Source organism: Triturus cristatus, chromosome 8, assembly GCF_964204655.1.
Source record: "Triturus cristatus chromosome 8, aTriCri1.1, whole genome shotgun sequence".
In the NCBI taxonomy this organism is placed as follows: Eukaryota; Metazoa; Chordata; class Amphibia; order Caudata; family Salamandridae; genus Triturus; species Triturus cristatus.
Genome location: NC_140591.1, coordinates 1,057,452,765 through 1,057,470,354, shown reverse-complemented (window position 1 = coordinate 1,057,470,354; position 17,590 = coordinate 1,057,452,765). Strand labels below are relative to the sequence as shown.

At 42.4% G+C, this 17,590-nt stretch overlaps 1 protein-coding gene across 1 annotated transcript in view; it reads right to left on the bottom strand.

The window, feature by feature from the left end:
* The window catches only part of LOC146805377 (interleukin-18 receptor 1-like), a 372,740-nt gene that overhangs the window by 74,611 nt on the left and 280,539 nt on the right, over positions 1-17,590 (bottom strand). The window contains exons 4-5 of the mRNA XM_085620501.1: positions 9,147-9,286; positions 2,731-2,892 (exon numbers count right to left, since the gene is read on the bottom strand). Of these exons, the coding sequence (XP_085476627.1) occupies positions 2,731-2,892; positions 9,147-9,286 (302 nt within the window). The remainder of the gene's footprint in view (positions 1-2,730; positions 2,893-9,146; positions 9,287-17,590) is intronic.

The following is a 17,590-nucleotide window of genomic DNA, read 5'->3' as shown; positions in this document are numbered from 1 at the left end:
GACATGAAATGAGGCCTAGTCAAATGCTTTTTTAAAAGTAGCACATTTGGTGCATGCAAAGTGAAAAACATGAAAGAGGCCTGCAAATGAAATCATGTAAAACCATGCATAATTAATTAATCATGGATGTTTAATTGTGTTTCAATTTTTTTTTATTTAACCTCACTATAGAATGTACATCTAATTTAGAAAATGTGCTTTGAAATTTCAAAGAGTTATAATTCTGCTGAATTAACACACATTTCATGGTGTAGAAAAGGCTGAAATCCAGAGCTCAGTGGCAGGCCTACTGCAGCCTTTAGCCATGGAGATAACAGAGGAATGTTTGCTCCCTGGTTCCTCCTGTCTCCTTTCAATGAAAAGACCTTTATTCATCTTTTTCCATCCCTTCATGAAGGTATGTTGCAAGATTTTATCAGTTACAGTTTTGTTTAAACAAAGCTTGCTTTATTTAATAAAATGGAGTGAAAAGTGCAAAGCACACATCTTTCTTATAATATGTATTAATTAATCAACCATGCACCAACACTACATGTGGTGCAAACGCATTTTGCATGAAAAGCTATCTAAAACATTAGAGCATTTTGCTATGAGCTGTTTGCACTTTGAAAATTTGCACTGTGCATGTTTATGCTATGTTGTACATTGCACATTTTGCATGTTGTACACTAATAATAGAAAAGCTGCTTTAAATTAATAGCTTTTGCTAGGTAATAGTTAATACAGGGAATTAGAATGGTAGGAGGTGAATATAATGGGTTTTACTTAATAAATGTATGTTCTTTTGTGTTTGTTTTACTTTAGTATACCTTCTGGGCCCACAATAAAATGTCTGCCTATGAATCCAGCATGGCTGAGAATTGTTAGCAGTGCGCTGAATGAGAGACACATGCACAGAAGAATGTGCCAGCTGCATGAACTGCCAAGTGCCTTAAGTGAAGACACATAGGTCAAGGCCAGAACGATCTGCACACACTTGTCACCGTGCCAAAGTGCCAGTGTTTGTGGGAAAGTGGCAAAGAGAGACAGAAATTGATTGATACATTTTTTTGCAAGAAATGTTCTTATTGATACATGTTATGTATATTGTTCTTAGCATTAAGCCCCTATTGTGAGAACCGGTATGGGTTGGACTTGCGATGAGAACAGGATGCTGAGATCCCTATGTCACCTGTGCCAACCAATCACAGTGTGAGTTTCTACTGAAACTGCAATATTGTTAGTATAGTCAGCTAAGAATGAGGGTATAAATAATGACCCCTTAGGGGGCGTGTCAGGAGAGGAGAAGGGGAGAGGAGTAAATCTGACCAGACATCATTTGGGTTATGTACGTGAACGTCGTGGGTGCGGACTGGGTGGAAATTGCGTCCGAGGAGACATAGACGGAGGAGGACGCTTTGTTCACATATTTTAGGGAGATGTAGGCTGGCCTTGCTTTTTTTGGCAGATCACATTCTCCTGTGGTCTTGTTAAGGGAAGGCCTTTTCAATGAGAAGCCTCTCTGTGAGACATAGAGAGGGAGAGAGACAGATGAACAGACCCGCAAAGAGAGAGCAGCTGAGAGATCAGGACAAGTTTTTGTCTTTTGCATGTATTTCTCTTTATGGGAGATTGTTGCTAATTATTAATTATTTATTAGCCTTGCAAAACTCACTCTTGAATTATATTTTTCCTGAAACTCTCTAAAGAGTTCTGACTGACATAGAATTAGGGGTTTCCCTTCCCTTATGGAGTGCTTTGTATGCAACCTATAATATGTTCTTAATTAATTCTATTTTTCCTGTTTTTCAATGCTGTAACCTGATTGAAAAATTGATTAATGAATAAAGAATCAGACAAACCTTAACTTTTGATTAGAAAATAAAACCCTTTAAAAATACTCACAACTCTTATTATTGGCTTAAACATTCATTTGCATTTTGATTTTTCATGTTTTCATGTTTCATTTTTCATGTTTATGTAAAGTCACCTACACGGTGGCAAAGGTCCATCACCTTTAAAGCGGTAAACTAAGAGGTAAATGATGTTTTGCATTGTGAAATTACCGTGAAAATTACCACTGGATCACCTGCATGAAGTTGCTCCAAAACTGGGGGACTGTGCTCTGGTAAACTTCATTTAGCATGCAGGAATACATAATTTTCACGATTGTGTTTCAATGTACTGAGAGGAATCTTTTTCCAGTGAAACACATTTTACAAATTGCCGAAGTAAAACATTCAATAAAACATTTAAGCCTCTGATTAAAAATGGTTCATCAACCGTGTTAGTTATTTACCAGACCAGATAATTTCTTAACATTACTTTCAAAGCGGGACTTACACCAGTGAATTGTGCCAACCTCTGTATTTAGTGGCAAATTCCGAGGGGTTTAGTCTTATGACATTTAAATGAGGACAGTTGTGGCGTGAGGTGGATTGTTTACTGCACGACTCATAATTCCAATTCACAGGCTCCTTGTAATCAGAGCTTTATTTTGTGAAGTTGGTTAGTGTTTGATAGTAATATCAACACACTATACTTTGCAATGTATAGTAAGAATACATGCCATGAGCCAAGATTACAAACTTATTTAATGTTGAGCCGTGGTCAAAGTAGTGCTAAATGTTTGCTTACCACTGGCTATATTCAATAATACTGCGCTGGTCAGGTAGAATGTGTAAGTGCAATCCTAAACAAGCTAGTTAGCATACCGAAGGCTAGCTCTGAGAAATGTATTTTGTTCCCTACCTGAAAGTGTGTCATCTATTCCGGTGAGACTTCGATACGATAGTATGATCTGTATCCGAAACACAAAACATGCAGCGGCAGTGGAAATGAACACAATTGAAGATACCATTGCTATAATCATCCCAGTCGTAAAGACATCTTTTGGAATATCCGTATTTTTTTCTGAAAAAGAAAATATGGCCAATTTAAGGAACTGTTTAAAAAATAAAACATACATATGTCTCCTTTGCAGTGCTTCTACTTTAATGCTTGAGGATCTATTTTGCATCTAAAAAGTGTACTGAATTGCCACATATTAACCCCTTCATCTCATAGATGCATTGTAACCCAAACAGCAATTTAAGCCTTGTTTTTTTCAATGCAATCAGCTTTTTAGTGGTTTAATCAGAACTGAGAATGCAACCCAGGCCTATTGACTTTGGCAGTTGTTGTTTGTCCTATTGTATGCAACATCCTCATGCAATGCACTTTATAGAAAAGCTTGGACATATTCAAGAGAGGTTCCATATCCGCGCCTTTCAAATCTGAGAGAAAATCCACAATTACACCCAGGGTGCTAGATGCATTGTATGTTTGATTTTATCTGTGAAACTTTATCTTTGTACAATGCTGCCATAATTAACCTATTGTTTCGTGACCGATCTTAGCTAAGTTCAATGGTGCATATTTAAGTAGCATTCATGCAGTGTAGCTGCGCTGTGCTCAGAAAAAAGGGAAAGGGCAGGAATGTCCCGTATTTAACATAATATGATGCATTTCTGTTCTTCCCTTGCTCTGGCGACCTTTCTGGCTGCCTAGCACCAATGCAGGCAGTTGTAAGCAGGATTGTTTTTGTGCAGGAAGGGACACCTTCCTGCACAAAACAATCCCCTGAGGCACTTTCTTCACTACTTTACATTCAAAACTCAAACAAGCATTGGCAACTACCACGGTTACTTTGAAAACTTTTATAAATGTGTATTCTCCTACTCTGGCCAACTTTGGGCAACCACCTCCAGCAGGGAGAGAGCCACAGGGGCTATTGAGACTTAACAGGACAGTTACCTTGCAAACAAATCAGTCTCCAGTCCAGTCCCTGAACCACAATAGGCACCAATCCAGTGGTCCAGATGAAAGGGATTCAGGATACTGACAATGCTTAAGGATGCTGATCAGGTAATGGGGGTTTTTCCTGGTGCCACTCCTCGGTCCATGGTCATGGTGGGGTGCCTTTGGCCATATGGGGTTGATGCCCATCAAAATCCATTTAAGTTCAGCCAAAAAACAGTTGCCACTGGCCTACTGGTCTCCAGTTACAGCAAAACCAGTGGTCCCCTTTAACTGAGGCTATTGTCTCTCGTGGGCGAGCAAACTGCACTCCAACAACTCCCCCAGGTTCAGCAGATTCAGGTACAACTTTTGAGGGTCAAGACTTAGTCTCCCAAGGTGCACTTTGGCAATCAGCAGTGGTCAGGCAATCTTGGCTACCAACTGGCTAAGGCACGCTTCTTCAGCTTCAGGAGAAAGTCAGCAAACTGACACTTGGAGTCACTTCATCTGTCTGAGGCTCAGGAACAACATTTCCTTGAGCAGGGCACCACGGGCACAGTCCTTCCTTTTCTAGCCCTGGAGCAGCAGGTGCAGTCCAGTCTTTGGTGTACAGGGAATAGCAGGGCAGTCATTTTCCACTCCTTTCTCCAGCACAGGTATGATCTGAGTTCTGGGTGTAAGGGGTGCCATTTGTACCACCAGAACCTGCCTTTGGTAGATGTGGTGACTTCTAGCCAATGGGCTACCAGGTCCCCTCCCACCTAATGACAACTTTCTGCAAATTGTGGCATCTAGCTATTCTAGATTGCAATATTTTGCACACTCCCAAGATTTTAGGACCCCTGTCTGGATGTGTGGAGCTCGGTAGTCCCAGCAAGCCATGTGGCTACCTAAGGGGTACGTACACTTGGGAAAACTGGTTTGCAAATGTTTCCCACTCTCTGTCCTTGATACCAACCTGTCCATCAAAACATAATGAGCATCCCCTATTGTGTGTGTCCACCATTTGCCCATCAAAGGTGGCTTCTCCTTTGAAGTCCACCTTTTGGGCTCCCACCCTGTTGGACTTTCCTGCAAGGGAGAGGTAAGACCACTTGAGCATCAAGTTGGGTTTAATGCAACAATTTTTTTGATACGTTGAAGTACCAACATTAGTAGTCCCATTAGAGCGTTAGCTCAGCTGAGTGGCCAGGATTTAACCCTGTACTCTCCGAAAGAGCTACTATTCTTTCTACAGTATAAATGTAATTTTGGGGTTTTTACTGTTAGGACATGTAAAAACACTTGTCCCACTTTTTAACATACAGCACCTTGACCTAGGGCTCTTTAGGCATGCCATAGGGGTGACTTAAATATATTTTGAAAGGGAAGGTCTGGACTTTATTATTACTTTAAATGGCAAAGTTAAGATAGCAGTTCAAAAACTGCTCTGCAAGTCAGCAATTCAAGGCTGGGAGTTATGCTTTGCTTATCACATTCATGGTGGCAAAATAAGTGCTGCAGTCCATGAGGGACACTTCAACTTACAGGTCCTGCGTATCCCTGGCACAATATACTAGGGACGTATATTTAAGTTAACTTAGGGCAATTTTGAGTGAGCCAATCAGACATACACATATTGAGGGTCAGAGCACAGGCACTGAGTCCTGTTTGTTAGTCAAAAAATCTAGCAGCGACCAGAGGCTTTTCCTTATACACATCCACACCTCTGGGTAGGTACAGGGATCTCTGACCCGAGTAAGAACGGTTGTGCCATGTTGGATTTAGGTAGAGGGGGGTAGCTCAAACAAGAAGTGCTACAAAAGTGGGTGTTGTCACGTCTGGAAACTTTTTCCCCTTTGGTTAGTGAGCGGCCCGGAGGTTCCCCACCCACAGGCTGGTACTAGGCATACATGTGGCACTCCCTGTTCCCTCTTCAGATCACTTCAGGACCTGTGAAAGGGCAGAAGAGAATGGCATGTATTTCTGTGACCTGAGATGAGTCTTGAGACCTGGATCTGCTCTCCCACTTGTTCCTAGGACAAAGAAGTAGACTACAAGGGTCATAAGGCTGACCTCCTGTCTGGGTTACAGAGAACGAACAAGCTTCAAGAGGCCTTTTCCTTGCAATTCCACCTGATCAGTTCCATTTGTTGGGCATTTGTTGTTGTGATGGCTTTACTCTTTTTTTTCAAAATTGGTTTGATATATTTCTTGTGCTGTGTTTTCACTATATTCCTGTTTTCCTACTGCATAAATACTTTACACATTGCCTCTAAGTTATTCCTGAATGTTTCTTTGCCAAGCTAACTGAGGATAAAACACAGGTTTATTTAGTGACTTTTGGGGTGTACCTTTACAAGGATTGTGGTTAATATTTAAGGTGGGTTCTCATCCTTCTCCACTAATACTCCAATTTCTTACACCCATTGTTTAGAGAGTGTTGAGGAGTCACCTCCACCCTTTGGGTGGTGGAAACCATAAATGTGGCTCCACAACGCACTCTGCTCAGAAACAATTCTGGACCTGTGGAAGATCAGAATAAGGCTGGGCCCGCTTGCTGTGACCTGGGAGGAGCCCTGAAGGACCAGACACACTCCATATTGAACCCAGGAAAACAAGGTGGAATTCAAGGGTCAATTGGATGACTTCCTGTGTGGCCACAGGGGCACAATAAGCAGCACAATTCTTTTTATCCGGAAGTGACCAGTTGACCAGTACGAATTGGAATTAGGCTGGACCATGCTGGTGGCCTCTGCTGGAGGGAGTCCTGGCCTCTAAGAATTGTCCTTGAGGTCCTGGGATCTTTAGAAGGGATCCAGAGAAGCTGCTCACGAGACCCCGAAAAGTTGGTACTAAGAAAATGTTTGGACTTCCAAGACCTCTGGAGTCATTAGAGGGACCTTGCAGCAAAGGTGTCCAATTTTGATGCAGCTTCATTATATACAGTTTCAGGTTTGCCTCTCTGCAGGAATGTGGAGCTCCATAAAAAAGATTTAAGCCATGATTTAGATGTTGGTGGAACTGGTCCGCCGTCGTTTTTTTGATGGTCTTCCTGCCCACCGTCTTGTACGTCTGCAAGCACGATTTAGAGGTTGGCGGGTTGTTGGAAAAAAGACGGCTCTGCAGAGACTCCTGCTCCCATGATGACAGTGCAGAGCCAGAAACAGCTTGAAGAGGGAGTCCCACCCACCTTTCCACCGTCCAGTCAATCAAGGCTCTTCTGGCTAGGTCACCACCATGCACGAGTCAGCAGAATCAAAGGAAAGAGGTGAAAACTCAAGTTTTTTTGGGGCGCAACTTTGGAATCTGTCTTGTAGGCCACTGTCCAGATCATTCCTCTGCTGCTGCTCCCTGACCGCAATCAGTGATTCCGTTGTGGCCTGAATCGAATGTAGGCTTCTGTGTCACTTGCCCCATGCAGTTTATGGTAACATGTACTTTCATCCCGTGTTAACATGCAACAAAATGGACAGTACACATTACCTGCATATACATTACCACACATGCACAACGTATACATATGTTTTACGATAATAATATGTAATACTTACCTGTCTTTACACCAGCAGGACCTCACTGTGTCATGACACCACTACCAGGAGACTGCCAGCACAGGTTTTCATCTAATTTGGCTCCCACCAGCCCAACAGCAGCAGGGTACTGTCAGCCAGCAGAGAATACCACAGCCGCAGCGGGAAACTGGTTATAGCTGCAATATCTAAATACGGCGGTCGGACCACTGCGGGCTTCAGGGAGTACTTGTGGCTGCCGTGGTGGTGGGACGGTGGTAAGACCACCAAGATCTAAATCAGGCCTTGAGTTAGAAGCTAAAACGGACTGGGTATAGTCAACATGCTCTAAAATTGAGGCAGAACTGAAATCATACTTAAGTGCCAGGGTGCCACTTCCATTGACTAGCATTGCTGCTTCGCCATTTTTGGTGCTATTTTTGCACACCATTTTTAAAAATTCATATCTTCAGTTCCTCTAATTGGATATTTGTTATTTTGGTGCAATTGTGTTCATTACAGTTTACTCTATTTTCCTGATTCAGCTTGGTATTTTCTATTGTTTGGTATTTCTACTTTATTACTGTTTTCGTACTGCCTAATTACAATACTCCCAGTTAAGTCTGTCTCTTCCATAGCTACCAGGGCATTGGGCTCAGGGAAACTTAGGGCCTGATTATGAGTTTGGCGGCTCAATGGACCACCAAACCCATGGTGTTGGTGCGGCAACCACTGCACAGGTGGTACGACAGCCATTTTATGACTTTGGCGGACAGACTGCCATAGGACCGGCTACTGCCAGGGATTTGCAATCCCTGGCGGTCTTGCAGTGGTCTGAGGCCACAATATGCTGGCAGTGCAACTGCTGCACTGCCAAGCATACTATGAGTTCCTTCACTGCCCAGTTAACCCGCCATGAAAGATTGGCGGTGAGGTAATTAAGGGAGCCCTATAGGGCGCCTTGGTGCCTCGGTGCAGAGGGATGCATATGGTGCGTCCCCCTGTCTTTCTGCATCCCCAGTTCCTGCACGGCATGGACTTTACAGTCCATGCCATGCTGGAACGTGCTGTGGCAGTCCCATGGCACTGCCTTTCTAAGGCTCTCCTATGAGCCTTTGAAAGGCAGTGCCATGGGCCAGCTGCCACAGGACCATCCACCCGGATTACAACTTGTAATCCAGCGGGCAGTCGGGAGTGGAGTTTGCCGCCCCACTCCCACACTGCCAAACTCATAATCAGACCCTTAGTATAATATTTATTACCAATGCTGATGAAAGGGCCATAAGAGGTGCAAAGAATCAGCGTATTAGAAGTTTGGTTGATGCCTATGCAGTGGTGGCTCCTCCACTAAGGCGGAGGAGCGTCGCCCCACTGTTTCAGCTGCAAGCTGAATGCAAAAAATAAAATGAGAATAACGTTTGATAATATCATTTTGTTTTTTGTATTGAACTTGCAGCTGAAAACAGGCGGGCAGGGCGGGGCTCCCCGTGTCACAGAGGGAGGAGTGGTTGCAGCACCTAAAGCGCGCATGACACTTTGGCCGACCATCTCAGGCTGGCCAAAGTGTCATGTACACTCTGCATGTTTTCCACATAGGCTGTACTACAGCCTGGATGGAGATCATGTGGACGCTGCCAGCCCCTGTCTGAGCACTGAACCATGGCACTCAGACCAATCACAATGCTACTAAGGCAGTGCTGTGATTGGTCTGGGGATTCTGGAAGGCTGTGTGCTTCCTGCCGAGAGGTGGAAGGAGAAAGAAGAGGCGGCTGTCGGAGGTAAAGAGATAAGTGCTATTTTTGATTTAATTATTCCCCCTCCCTTGTCCCCCCAGCACACCACCCCTGGTCAGTAGCAGCCGCTCCTGTGCATATACATTATGTAAGAAGGTCGTACCTTTCTTTCTCAGTATGAATGTTCTATTCCGTTTTGCCAAAACGCTCTGCAAAACACAGGTGTAATTGCTCTCCAAATCCTTGTCTTTAATAAGCTCAAAGTGTAGTTCATTTGTTATGTACAATTTTCCTTCTGAAATGCTGCAATATAAAATCATTAACATGTTTTGTATTACATCTGTTTTGTCTTTCAAAACAAAACCCTGCCAAATATACTGTTCCTCTCAATATTCATTTGTAAATGATAAAATAAACAAGCAGTTTTATTTAGAGAAGGGCACGCTCATAGACAATCCTCATTATTTCTTACATAATAGGCAATGTATAGGTGTCTCTAATATAAAACTAATAGTTCCACTCAACACTACTTCCTTATATTCCAGATGCATTCTTCAAGTCAACACTTTACACATTATCTTTCAGGTCTTTATAACTTGGAATTCAATATTATCTTTCACCTATATGCACACACTCGCACACAAACACACAAATGCGTTAACACACATACACACACACACACAGTATGCATGTGTTGTAGTCCTGTACATACTTTGGAATTTCAAATTCTTGTACCTTTTTGGTTTTAGTTTGTAACCCTAACTGCACTTGAATAGTATTTTTATCAACTACATTTCTGACTTTTTGTTTAACATAGGTTGAGGTATTAACCAAAATTAACCATAACCATCACTGAATATTTCCAGCAGAACCCTCCTGCCAACCCTCTCGCAGATGAAGGCTATGTGTAGTGCAGTTGGCCAAGCACTGTTACAGTGCATCTGAGACCCTAGAAAGGTCTGTGGGACTTTGGAAGGGTCTAGGACGCTAAGTAAGTTTTAGAAAACAATCACAATCACTGGATAATATCTTTAGGGATGGCATTTGAGATGTCATCAGTGATGTCATGAGTGATGTCACTGACCATGTCATGAGTGATCTAATATGTGAGTCATAAGCAGTGCATTGCCGGGGCATGAGTTGTAGTTAGTTCAGGTAACAATAGCTACTGCATTTCTCTGGTTTTGTATGAGTGAAACGTCAGCCTAACTATAACGTCCCTGTAACCTTTGGTTTTTCCAGTGAATTTCTAAGGTTTTATTAAATGCTAGTTCCTAACTATTGTGTCTATGTAACATTTGGGTTTTTAAGTGAATTTCAGCCACCACCACTGTCAAAACTTATAATTGCAAAATGGATTATAAGTAACACACTAAACACATTCCAATCTAATTGACTCTATAATAACATGTATAACTCCCTTAATATCTCTATAACACAGTGTATAACTCTGTCAGTGGATGTGAGTGCATGCATCACTGTATCTAAGTCTCTCATTCACTGTATAAGTATTTGAGTGGGTCTGTGAGATGGTGTATCAGTCTATCAATGGTTCTGTAATGAATTGTGTGACTGTCTCAGTGCATATATGAGTGGGTGCATCAGTATCTCAATCGTTCTGTGATTGGTTGCATGAGTCTCTCGGTCAATCTGTGAGAATGGTGCATGAGTGCCTAAGTGGGTTTGTGAGTGAGTTCATGAGTCTCTCAGTGGGTCAATGACTGGGAGTGTGAGTGTCTGAGTGGTTCTGTGAATGGGTGCATGTGTCTCTGAGTGGGACTGTGAGTGGGTGTGCGAGTGTTGGAATGTATGAGTGACTGGGTGCATAAGTCTCTGAGCGGGTCTCTAAGTGGGTGTGTGAGCGACTGTATGGGTGTGTGAGTGTCTGAGTGGATTTATGAGTGGGCATATGACTGTCTGAGTGGATCTGTGAGTGAGTGTATGATTGTCTCAATGGGTCTATGAGTGAGAGCATAAGTCTCCGAGTGGATGCCTGAGTGGATCTGTGACTGGGAGGGTGAGTGTCTAGGTGGGTCTGTGAGTTGATGCATGAGTCTGAGTGGGAGAGTGAGTGGATGCATGTATATCTGAGTGAGTCTGTGAGTGGGTGTGTGAGTCTCTGAGTGTATGAGTGAGTGACTGAGTGCAGAAGTCTTTAAGACAGGTCTGTGAGTGTGTGAGCGGCTCTATCGGTGTATGAGTGAATGAGTGGATCTATGATTGGGTGTATGAGTGTCCCAGTGGGTCTATCATTGGGTATCTCAGTGGATCTGTGAGTAGATACATGAGTGTGTGAGTGGGTCAGTAAGTGGGTGCATGAGTCTCTGAGTGGGGGCTGTGAGTGAGTGTATGAGTGCCCAGGTGGGTCTGTGATTGGGTGTAAGAGTTTCTACATGGGTATGAGACTGCGCATGAGTCTATGACTGGGTCTTTAAGTAGCTGCATGAGTCTTTGAGTGGGTCTGTACATGGGTGCATCACTGTCCAAGCGAATCTCTAAGAAGATGAATCAGTACCTGAATGGGTATGTGAGTGAGTGCATACGTATCTGACTAGATATGTGACTGGATGTATACATGTGTGAGTGGGTATGTGAATGTGTGTAACAGTGGCTCAGTGAGTTTGAGAGTGCATACATGAGTCTGTGACAGTAATCGGCGAATGTGTACAAATATATATATATTTTGCTTTATATTATTTATAGACTCAAAACCCGAGGCATCCAGAAAGGTGTAGCTTGCATGGGCCCCCCAATGTTTTCTTACCCAGAATCCCCTGCAAACCTCAAATATAGCTGAAAAAATAAAAATGTTCTTACATTTCTGTGTGGTAAAGTTGTGGGATCACCAGGCTGACACACATTTCCTACTACACAGCAATCCTCCAGGTCTCCTTATAAAATGGTACCTCACTTGTGTGATTGGGCCAAGTACCTGTGGCAGGGAAGGACCCAAAACGTATTGAGGAAACATCAAATTTATCTATAACAAAACAACTTGGTTTTGCAAGGAGGGCACCTGCATTTTTGGTCCAGCATTCAACGGTCATCTAGGGAAACCTACCAAACCCAGGCCTTTCTGAAAAGTAGAACCCCCAATGTATTCTTACCTAGAATCCCATGCAAACCTGAAATTTTGCTAAATAAGTCATATTTTCCTGACATTTCTGCCTGGGATCACCGCATCAGCACCCAGAGTTTCCCTTGGTCTCCCGATAAAAATGATACCTCACTTGTGGGGGTGTCTAATGCAGACTCAGGGTAAAACTGCATATAAAAAAATGATAGCGTTAATGCTTGCGGTGCAATCCCCTCTATATTTAGGTTTTTCGCCCTTACCAGCCAAAGGCCCTTGGTCCACCCACACATGTGAGGTATCCTTTTACTCGCAAGACTGAGGGAAATGCTTGGTGGTAGGTATTTTGTGCTGGCAAGGTAACCCCAGGTAGAAATGGGAGGAAAATTCGATTTCTTAGCTAAATTTGAGGTTTGCTGGGGATTCTGGGTAAGAAAACTTTGGGGGATCCAGCAATCCACACATCCCTGGACTAAACTTGGTGTCTAGTTTTCAGAAAAGCCTTGGATTGGGCAGTTTCCCTAGACAGCTGCTGAACCCGGTACTTAAAATGCAGATACCCCCTTGCAAAACCAGGTTGTTTTGTGATAGATGGGGGTCTCTGAGTTTTTGGTCTCCAGCTTTGTGGCCATCTAAGGAAACCTACCAAACCCACACATTAAAAAAAATTAGACACCTGGGGAGTCCAGGGAAGAGTGACTTGCGTGGATCCCCCAAAGTTTTCGGACCCAGAAGCCCCTGCAAACCTCAAATTTAGCTGAACAAAATCAAATATTTCTCTTTTACTGTGTGGGAAAGTTTTGGGATCACCGGCTGACACAAATTTCCTACCACCCAGCATTCCCATAGGTCTCCCAATAAAAATGGTACCTCACTTGTATGGGTAGGCCAAGTACCCCCGGCAGGGAAGGGCCCAAAACGTATTGTGGAGACATCGAATTTATCTCGAAACAATCTGGTTTTTCAAAGGGGGCACCTGCGTTTTGGTCCCGGGCTTGGTGGCCATCTAGGGAAACCTCCAAAATGCACACATTTTTGAAAATTAGACACCCAGCAGAGTCCAGGGAGGTGTGACGTGCGTGGATCCCCCAATGTTTTCCTACCCAGAATCTCCTGCAAACCTTGTATTTAGCAAAAAATTATTACATTTTTCTTATATTTCTGTCCGGGATCACTGCATCAGCACAAATCTCCTACCATGCAGCATTCCCCTCAGTCTCCCGAGTGAAATTATACCTCACTTGTGTGGGTGGGCCAAGTGCCTGTCACTGGGAAGGGCCAAAAACGTAGGGATTGAAAAGATAGCACGAATCGCCTAATACGTTTTAAGGCGATTCTGTATTGGGCACCCACACAAGTGATGTATCATTTTTATCGGGAGACCAAGGGGAACACTGTGTGGTAAGATATTTGTGCCCTCAGAGTGATCACACACAGAAAATATGGAAAATTATTTTTTTTTCAGGAAAATGAGTGGTTTGCAGGGGATTCTGGATAGGAAACCGTTAAGGGATCCACACAAGCCACACATCCCTGAACTCCCTACTGTTCAGTTTTCAGAAATGTGTGGGTTTGGTAGGTTTCCCTAGATGCTGCCGAGCCTGGGACTAAAAATGCAGGTTACTCCCTCGCAAAAGAAGGGCTTTTTGTAATCGATCATTTTGAAGTCTCCACTGTACTTTTTGGGACGTTTCCTGTCATGGGCACTAGACCTACCCACACAGGTGAAGTTCCATTTTTATTAAGAGACTCTGGGGATTGCTGGGTGTGTGGAAGTTTGTGGATCGACGCAGATTCCCGAACTTTTCACCACAGAAATGTGAGAAAATTTATTTTTTTTACAAAGTTTGATGTGTGCAAGGGATTCTGGGTAGCTGAACTTTGTGAGAGCCACACAAGTCACCCCTGCCTGGATTCCTCAGCGTGTCTAGTTTTCAAAATATACAGGTTTGCTAGGTTTCCCTAGGTGGTGACTGAGCTAGGGTCCCAAATCCACAGCTAGGCACTTTGCAAAAAAAGGGTCAGTTTCACTGGAAAAATGTGATATGTCCATGTTGTATTTTGGGCTGTTTCCTGCCATGGTTGCTAGACCTACCCACATAAATGAGGTACCATTTTTATTGGGAGACTTTGAGGAATGCTGGGTGGGTGGAATTGTTTTGGCTCCCTACAGATTCCAGAACTTTCCATCACAGAAATATAGGGAAAATGTTTTTTTTTACAAAGTTTGAGGTTTGCAAGGGATTCTGGGCAACAGAATCTGGTGAGAGCCACACAAGTCACCCCATCCTGGATTTCCCTGGATATCTAGTTTAATAAAATTAATAGATTTGCTAGGTTTCCTTAGGTGCCGGCAGAGCTAGGGTCCAAGATCAACAGATAGGCACATTGTTAAAAAAATGTGACGCTCCAATGTTAGACAACAAGAGGACCAGCACTCGTGTTAGTTTAAATCCTGGTTAGGATTTTATTTGTGCAAAACCAAAACAGACGCGTTTCAGCCGTAGCTTTTGTCAGTGTCGGCTCGCGTCTTGGGGCGGAAGTTTGTATTTACAACAATTCATCAAGTTAGAGGAAGGACTCACATGCAAGAATTCAATCGCCATATTGGAATGTGCAAAATAGACCTTATAGTAATACATTCACGTTATTTTTCTCCTTCTCTCTCACGAACAGTACCATTCTCAGTTCATTATAATGTGATTCCCACCAAATTAGTAAAAGATTTTACAATAATCACAATCAAAGTCATCCAGTTATAAAGGATCAACATCATTTTGTAATTTTACCCCCTAGATGGGTTAACATTTCATTTATATAATGAATTAAAAATAAGCTCTCCTCATTCATGCCTTAGTCACATTTAACTTATTCACACTTTATAAATTGCCTGATTTATAAACATATCATATTGAGATCCTCCTCAACTTTATGACAAAAATTAACCAAAATAAACGGGGGACTAACATAGTCAATCTCTATTATCATGTCAGGGTATGTAAAAAAAACACATTGTGAAAATTCATAATTCATAATTCACGTCATTAAGCCCTGAATGGGCTGGTATTAATTCATACCATCAATTAGACTCTTATTTATTTAAATTACAATCATATTACATTGACCATTACCCTTATATGCTTTTAATCCATGGATTAATAATTTTTCAGTCCTCCCAAGTTTGTACCACTCAAACAAACAGAATGCTGCATAAATTATGTATTATGTTTATATTATAAATGAGTTATTAACTCTTCCCCAGCGTTTAAGCCATTAGGTGACTTAGTCTGGAGTTCAATAATATATCTAGATTTCAGACGTCGTAAACTTTTCTCTCTGTCTCCTCCCCTGATGTCATTTGGGATACAATCTAGACAGAAACATTTTAGAAGAGTTCTGTTACTATTGTGGTGGTTGGCAAAGTGACGCGCTACAGGGTAATTCTCATCTTTATTAGCAATAGCTCTTTGGTGCTCCAATATGCGCATTTTTACTGCGTTCATAGTGCTACCTATGTAGCGGTAGCCACATGGGCACTCTAAGCAGTATACCACATATGTTGTAGTACAAGTCATGAATTTGGTAATCTTGTTATAGGATTTTTTTCCCAGGAACTTGATCAGTCAGAATTCTCTTACTGGTGCTACATGCTTTGCACTTCCCACATGGGAGTGAACCATGAAGATTCTGCAGTCCTGAAAGAGAGAGTGATTTAGTTAAATGACTTTGTACTAGTTGGTCTTTTAAAAATCTTGATTTTCTAAATGTTATTTGCAGATGATCAGAGAGCTCTTTCCCTATGATGTTGTCGGATTTTAGAATTTTCCAGTTCCTGCATAGTATGGCCCTTATTTTACTGGCTGCTGATGAGTAGGTAGTGATCAATCTCAAACTACCCATATCGTCCTTGCGAAGGCAAGTGTCCCCTAATAAGGCCTGCCTTTCGACTGCTTTTACTTTTAACTGGGCTGATTGCAAAACTTTCAATGAGTAGCCCCTCGCTCTAAATCGTCTAATACTACTATTGGCTGCCTGGTCATAATCTTCCTCTCTTGAGCTGTTTCTTTTTATTCGTAGTAGTTCCCCATACGGGATACTACTAACCAAATTTGCTGGATGGCTGCTACGTGCATGTAAAATAGAATTACCAGCTGTGGTCTTTCTATACAGGGCTGTTTGAATTATTTCCGATTCTTCGAAGACCCTAATATCCAAGAAGTTTACCTCTTTTTTGCTCATTTCATGGGTGAATCTCAGATTTAGATCATTTATGTTGAGGGCGGAAATGTATTCTTCTGCTGATATCTCAGACCCCTTCCAAATGATGAAGAGTTCGTCGATATATCGCCGCCAACAAATCACCTGGTCCACCCATGCACTTTTATCGTCTGCCCAGGCCACCTGCTTCTCCCACCAGCCTACGAACAAGTTCGCATAGCTGGGGACGAAGCAGGTGCCCATAGCCGTGCCCCTTATTTGTCGGTATCTCTGGCCTTGGAAAGTAAACATTTTATTATTCAAACAGAATGAAATAAATTCAAGTAACATTTCACTATGCTCCAAGTGTCTTATTGAACATTGTCCCAAGAAAAACCTTACTGCAGCTAATCCATTCTGGTGTCTTATACTCGTATATAGGTTGCAGATATCGAGTGTTATCATTATAAAATCTTTTTCCCAACCTATATGTTGTATTTGTCTAAGGAAATCCTTAGTGTCTTTGGTATAAGAACTCATCTGTACGACTAAAGGCGCTAGAAAGTAGTCAATAAATGTTGACATATTTTCCGTCAAGCCTCCAATTGATGACACAATCGGTCTCCCTGGTGGTCTAGCTGCATCTTTGTGCACTTTTGGCAGATGATAGAACGTAGGCATTTGCTGATTAGATTAGCATATTCCTGGATGCTAGTTTTATATTCATCTTCCGTAGTAAAAATATAGTTGGTATTATCCTGCAATTGGCGGTGTGCTTCTTTACAGTAGTCATTACGAGTTTGTATAACGACGTTTCCGCCCTTGTCTGATGGCTTAATTATGATAGTGTCATCTTGCTGCAAATTCCGTATTGCTTTTCTCTGGCTTAAGGGTAAATTCCACTTCATTCTACCTTTTGAATCCCCCTCTTCATTTCTCAAGTTTTGAAGCTCCTGAATCACTGCTTCTGAAAAAATGTCAATGGCATCCGTTGGTAGCTGGGGACAAAAACGTGAGGATGGTTTAAAAGGGCTTGATTCCCTTACTTGGATTATCCCCATATCTGCTATCATCTTGACATCATCTCTTTGAGATGGTAATTGGGAACTACTTTCGTTTCTCAGTTCCTCCAGCATTGCCAGAGTCTCTAGATCACGGATATTCATTTCCCCTGGTTCTTGTTCTATCGGTTGACTTCCTCTCACACCCATCATTGTTGGGTCTCCTGGATTTTTTAATTTAAAAAATTTCATCAACTTCATTATTCGGATAAATTTAAATAAGTCTATCCGAGTTTGAGTATATTCATAGCGACTGGTGGGGCAAAATGTCAAACC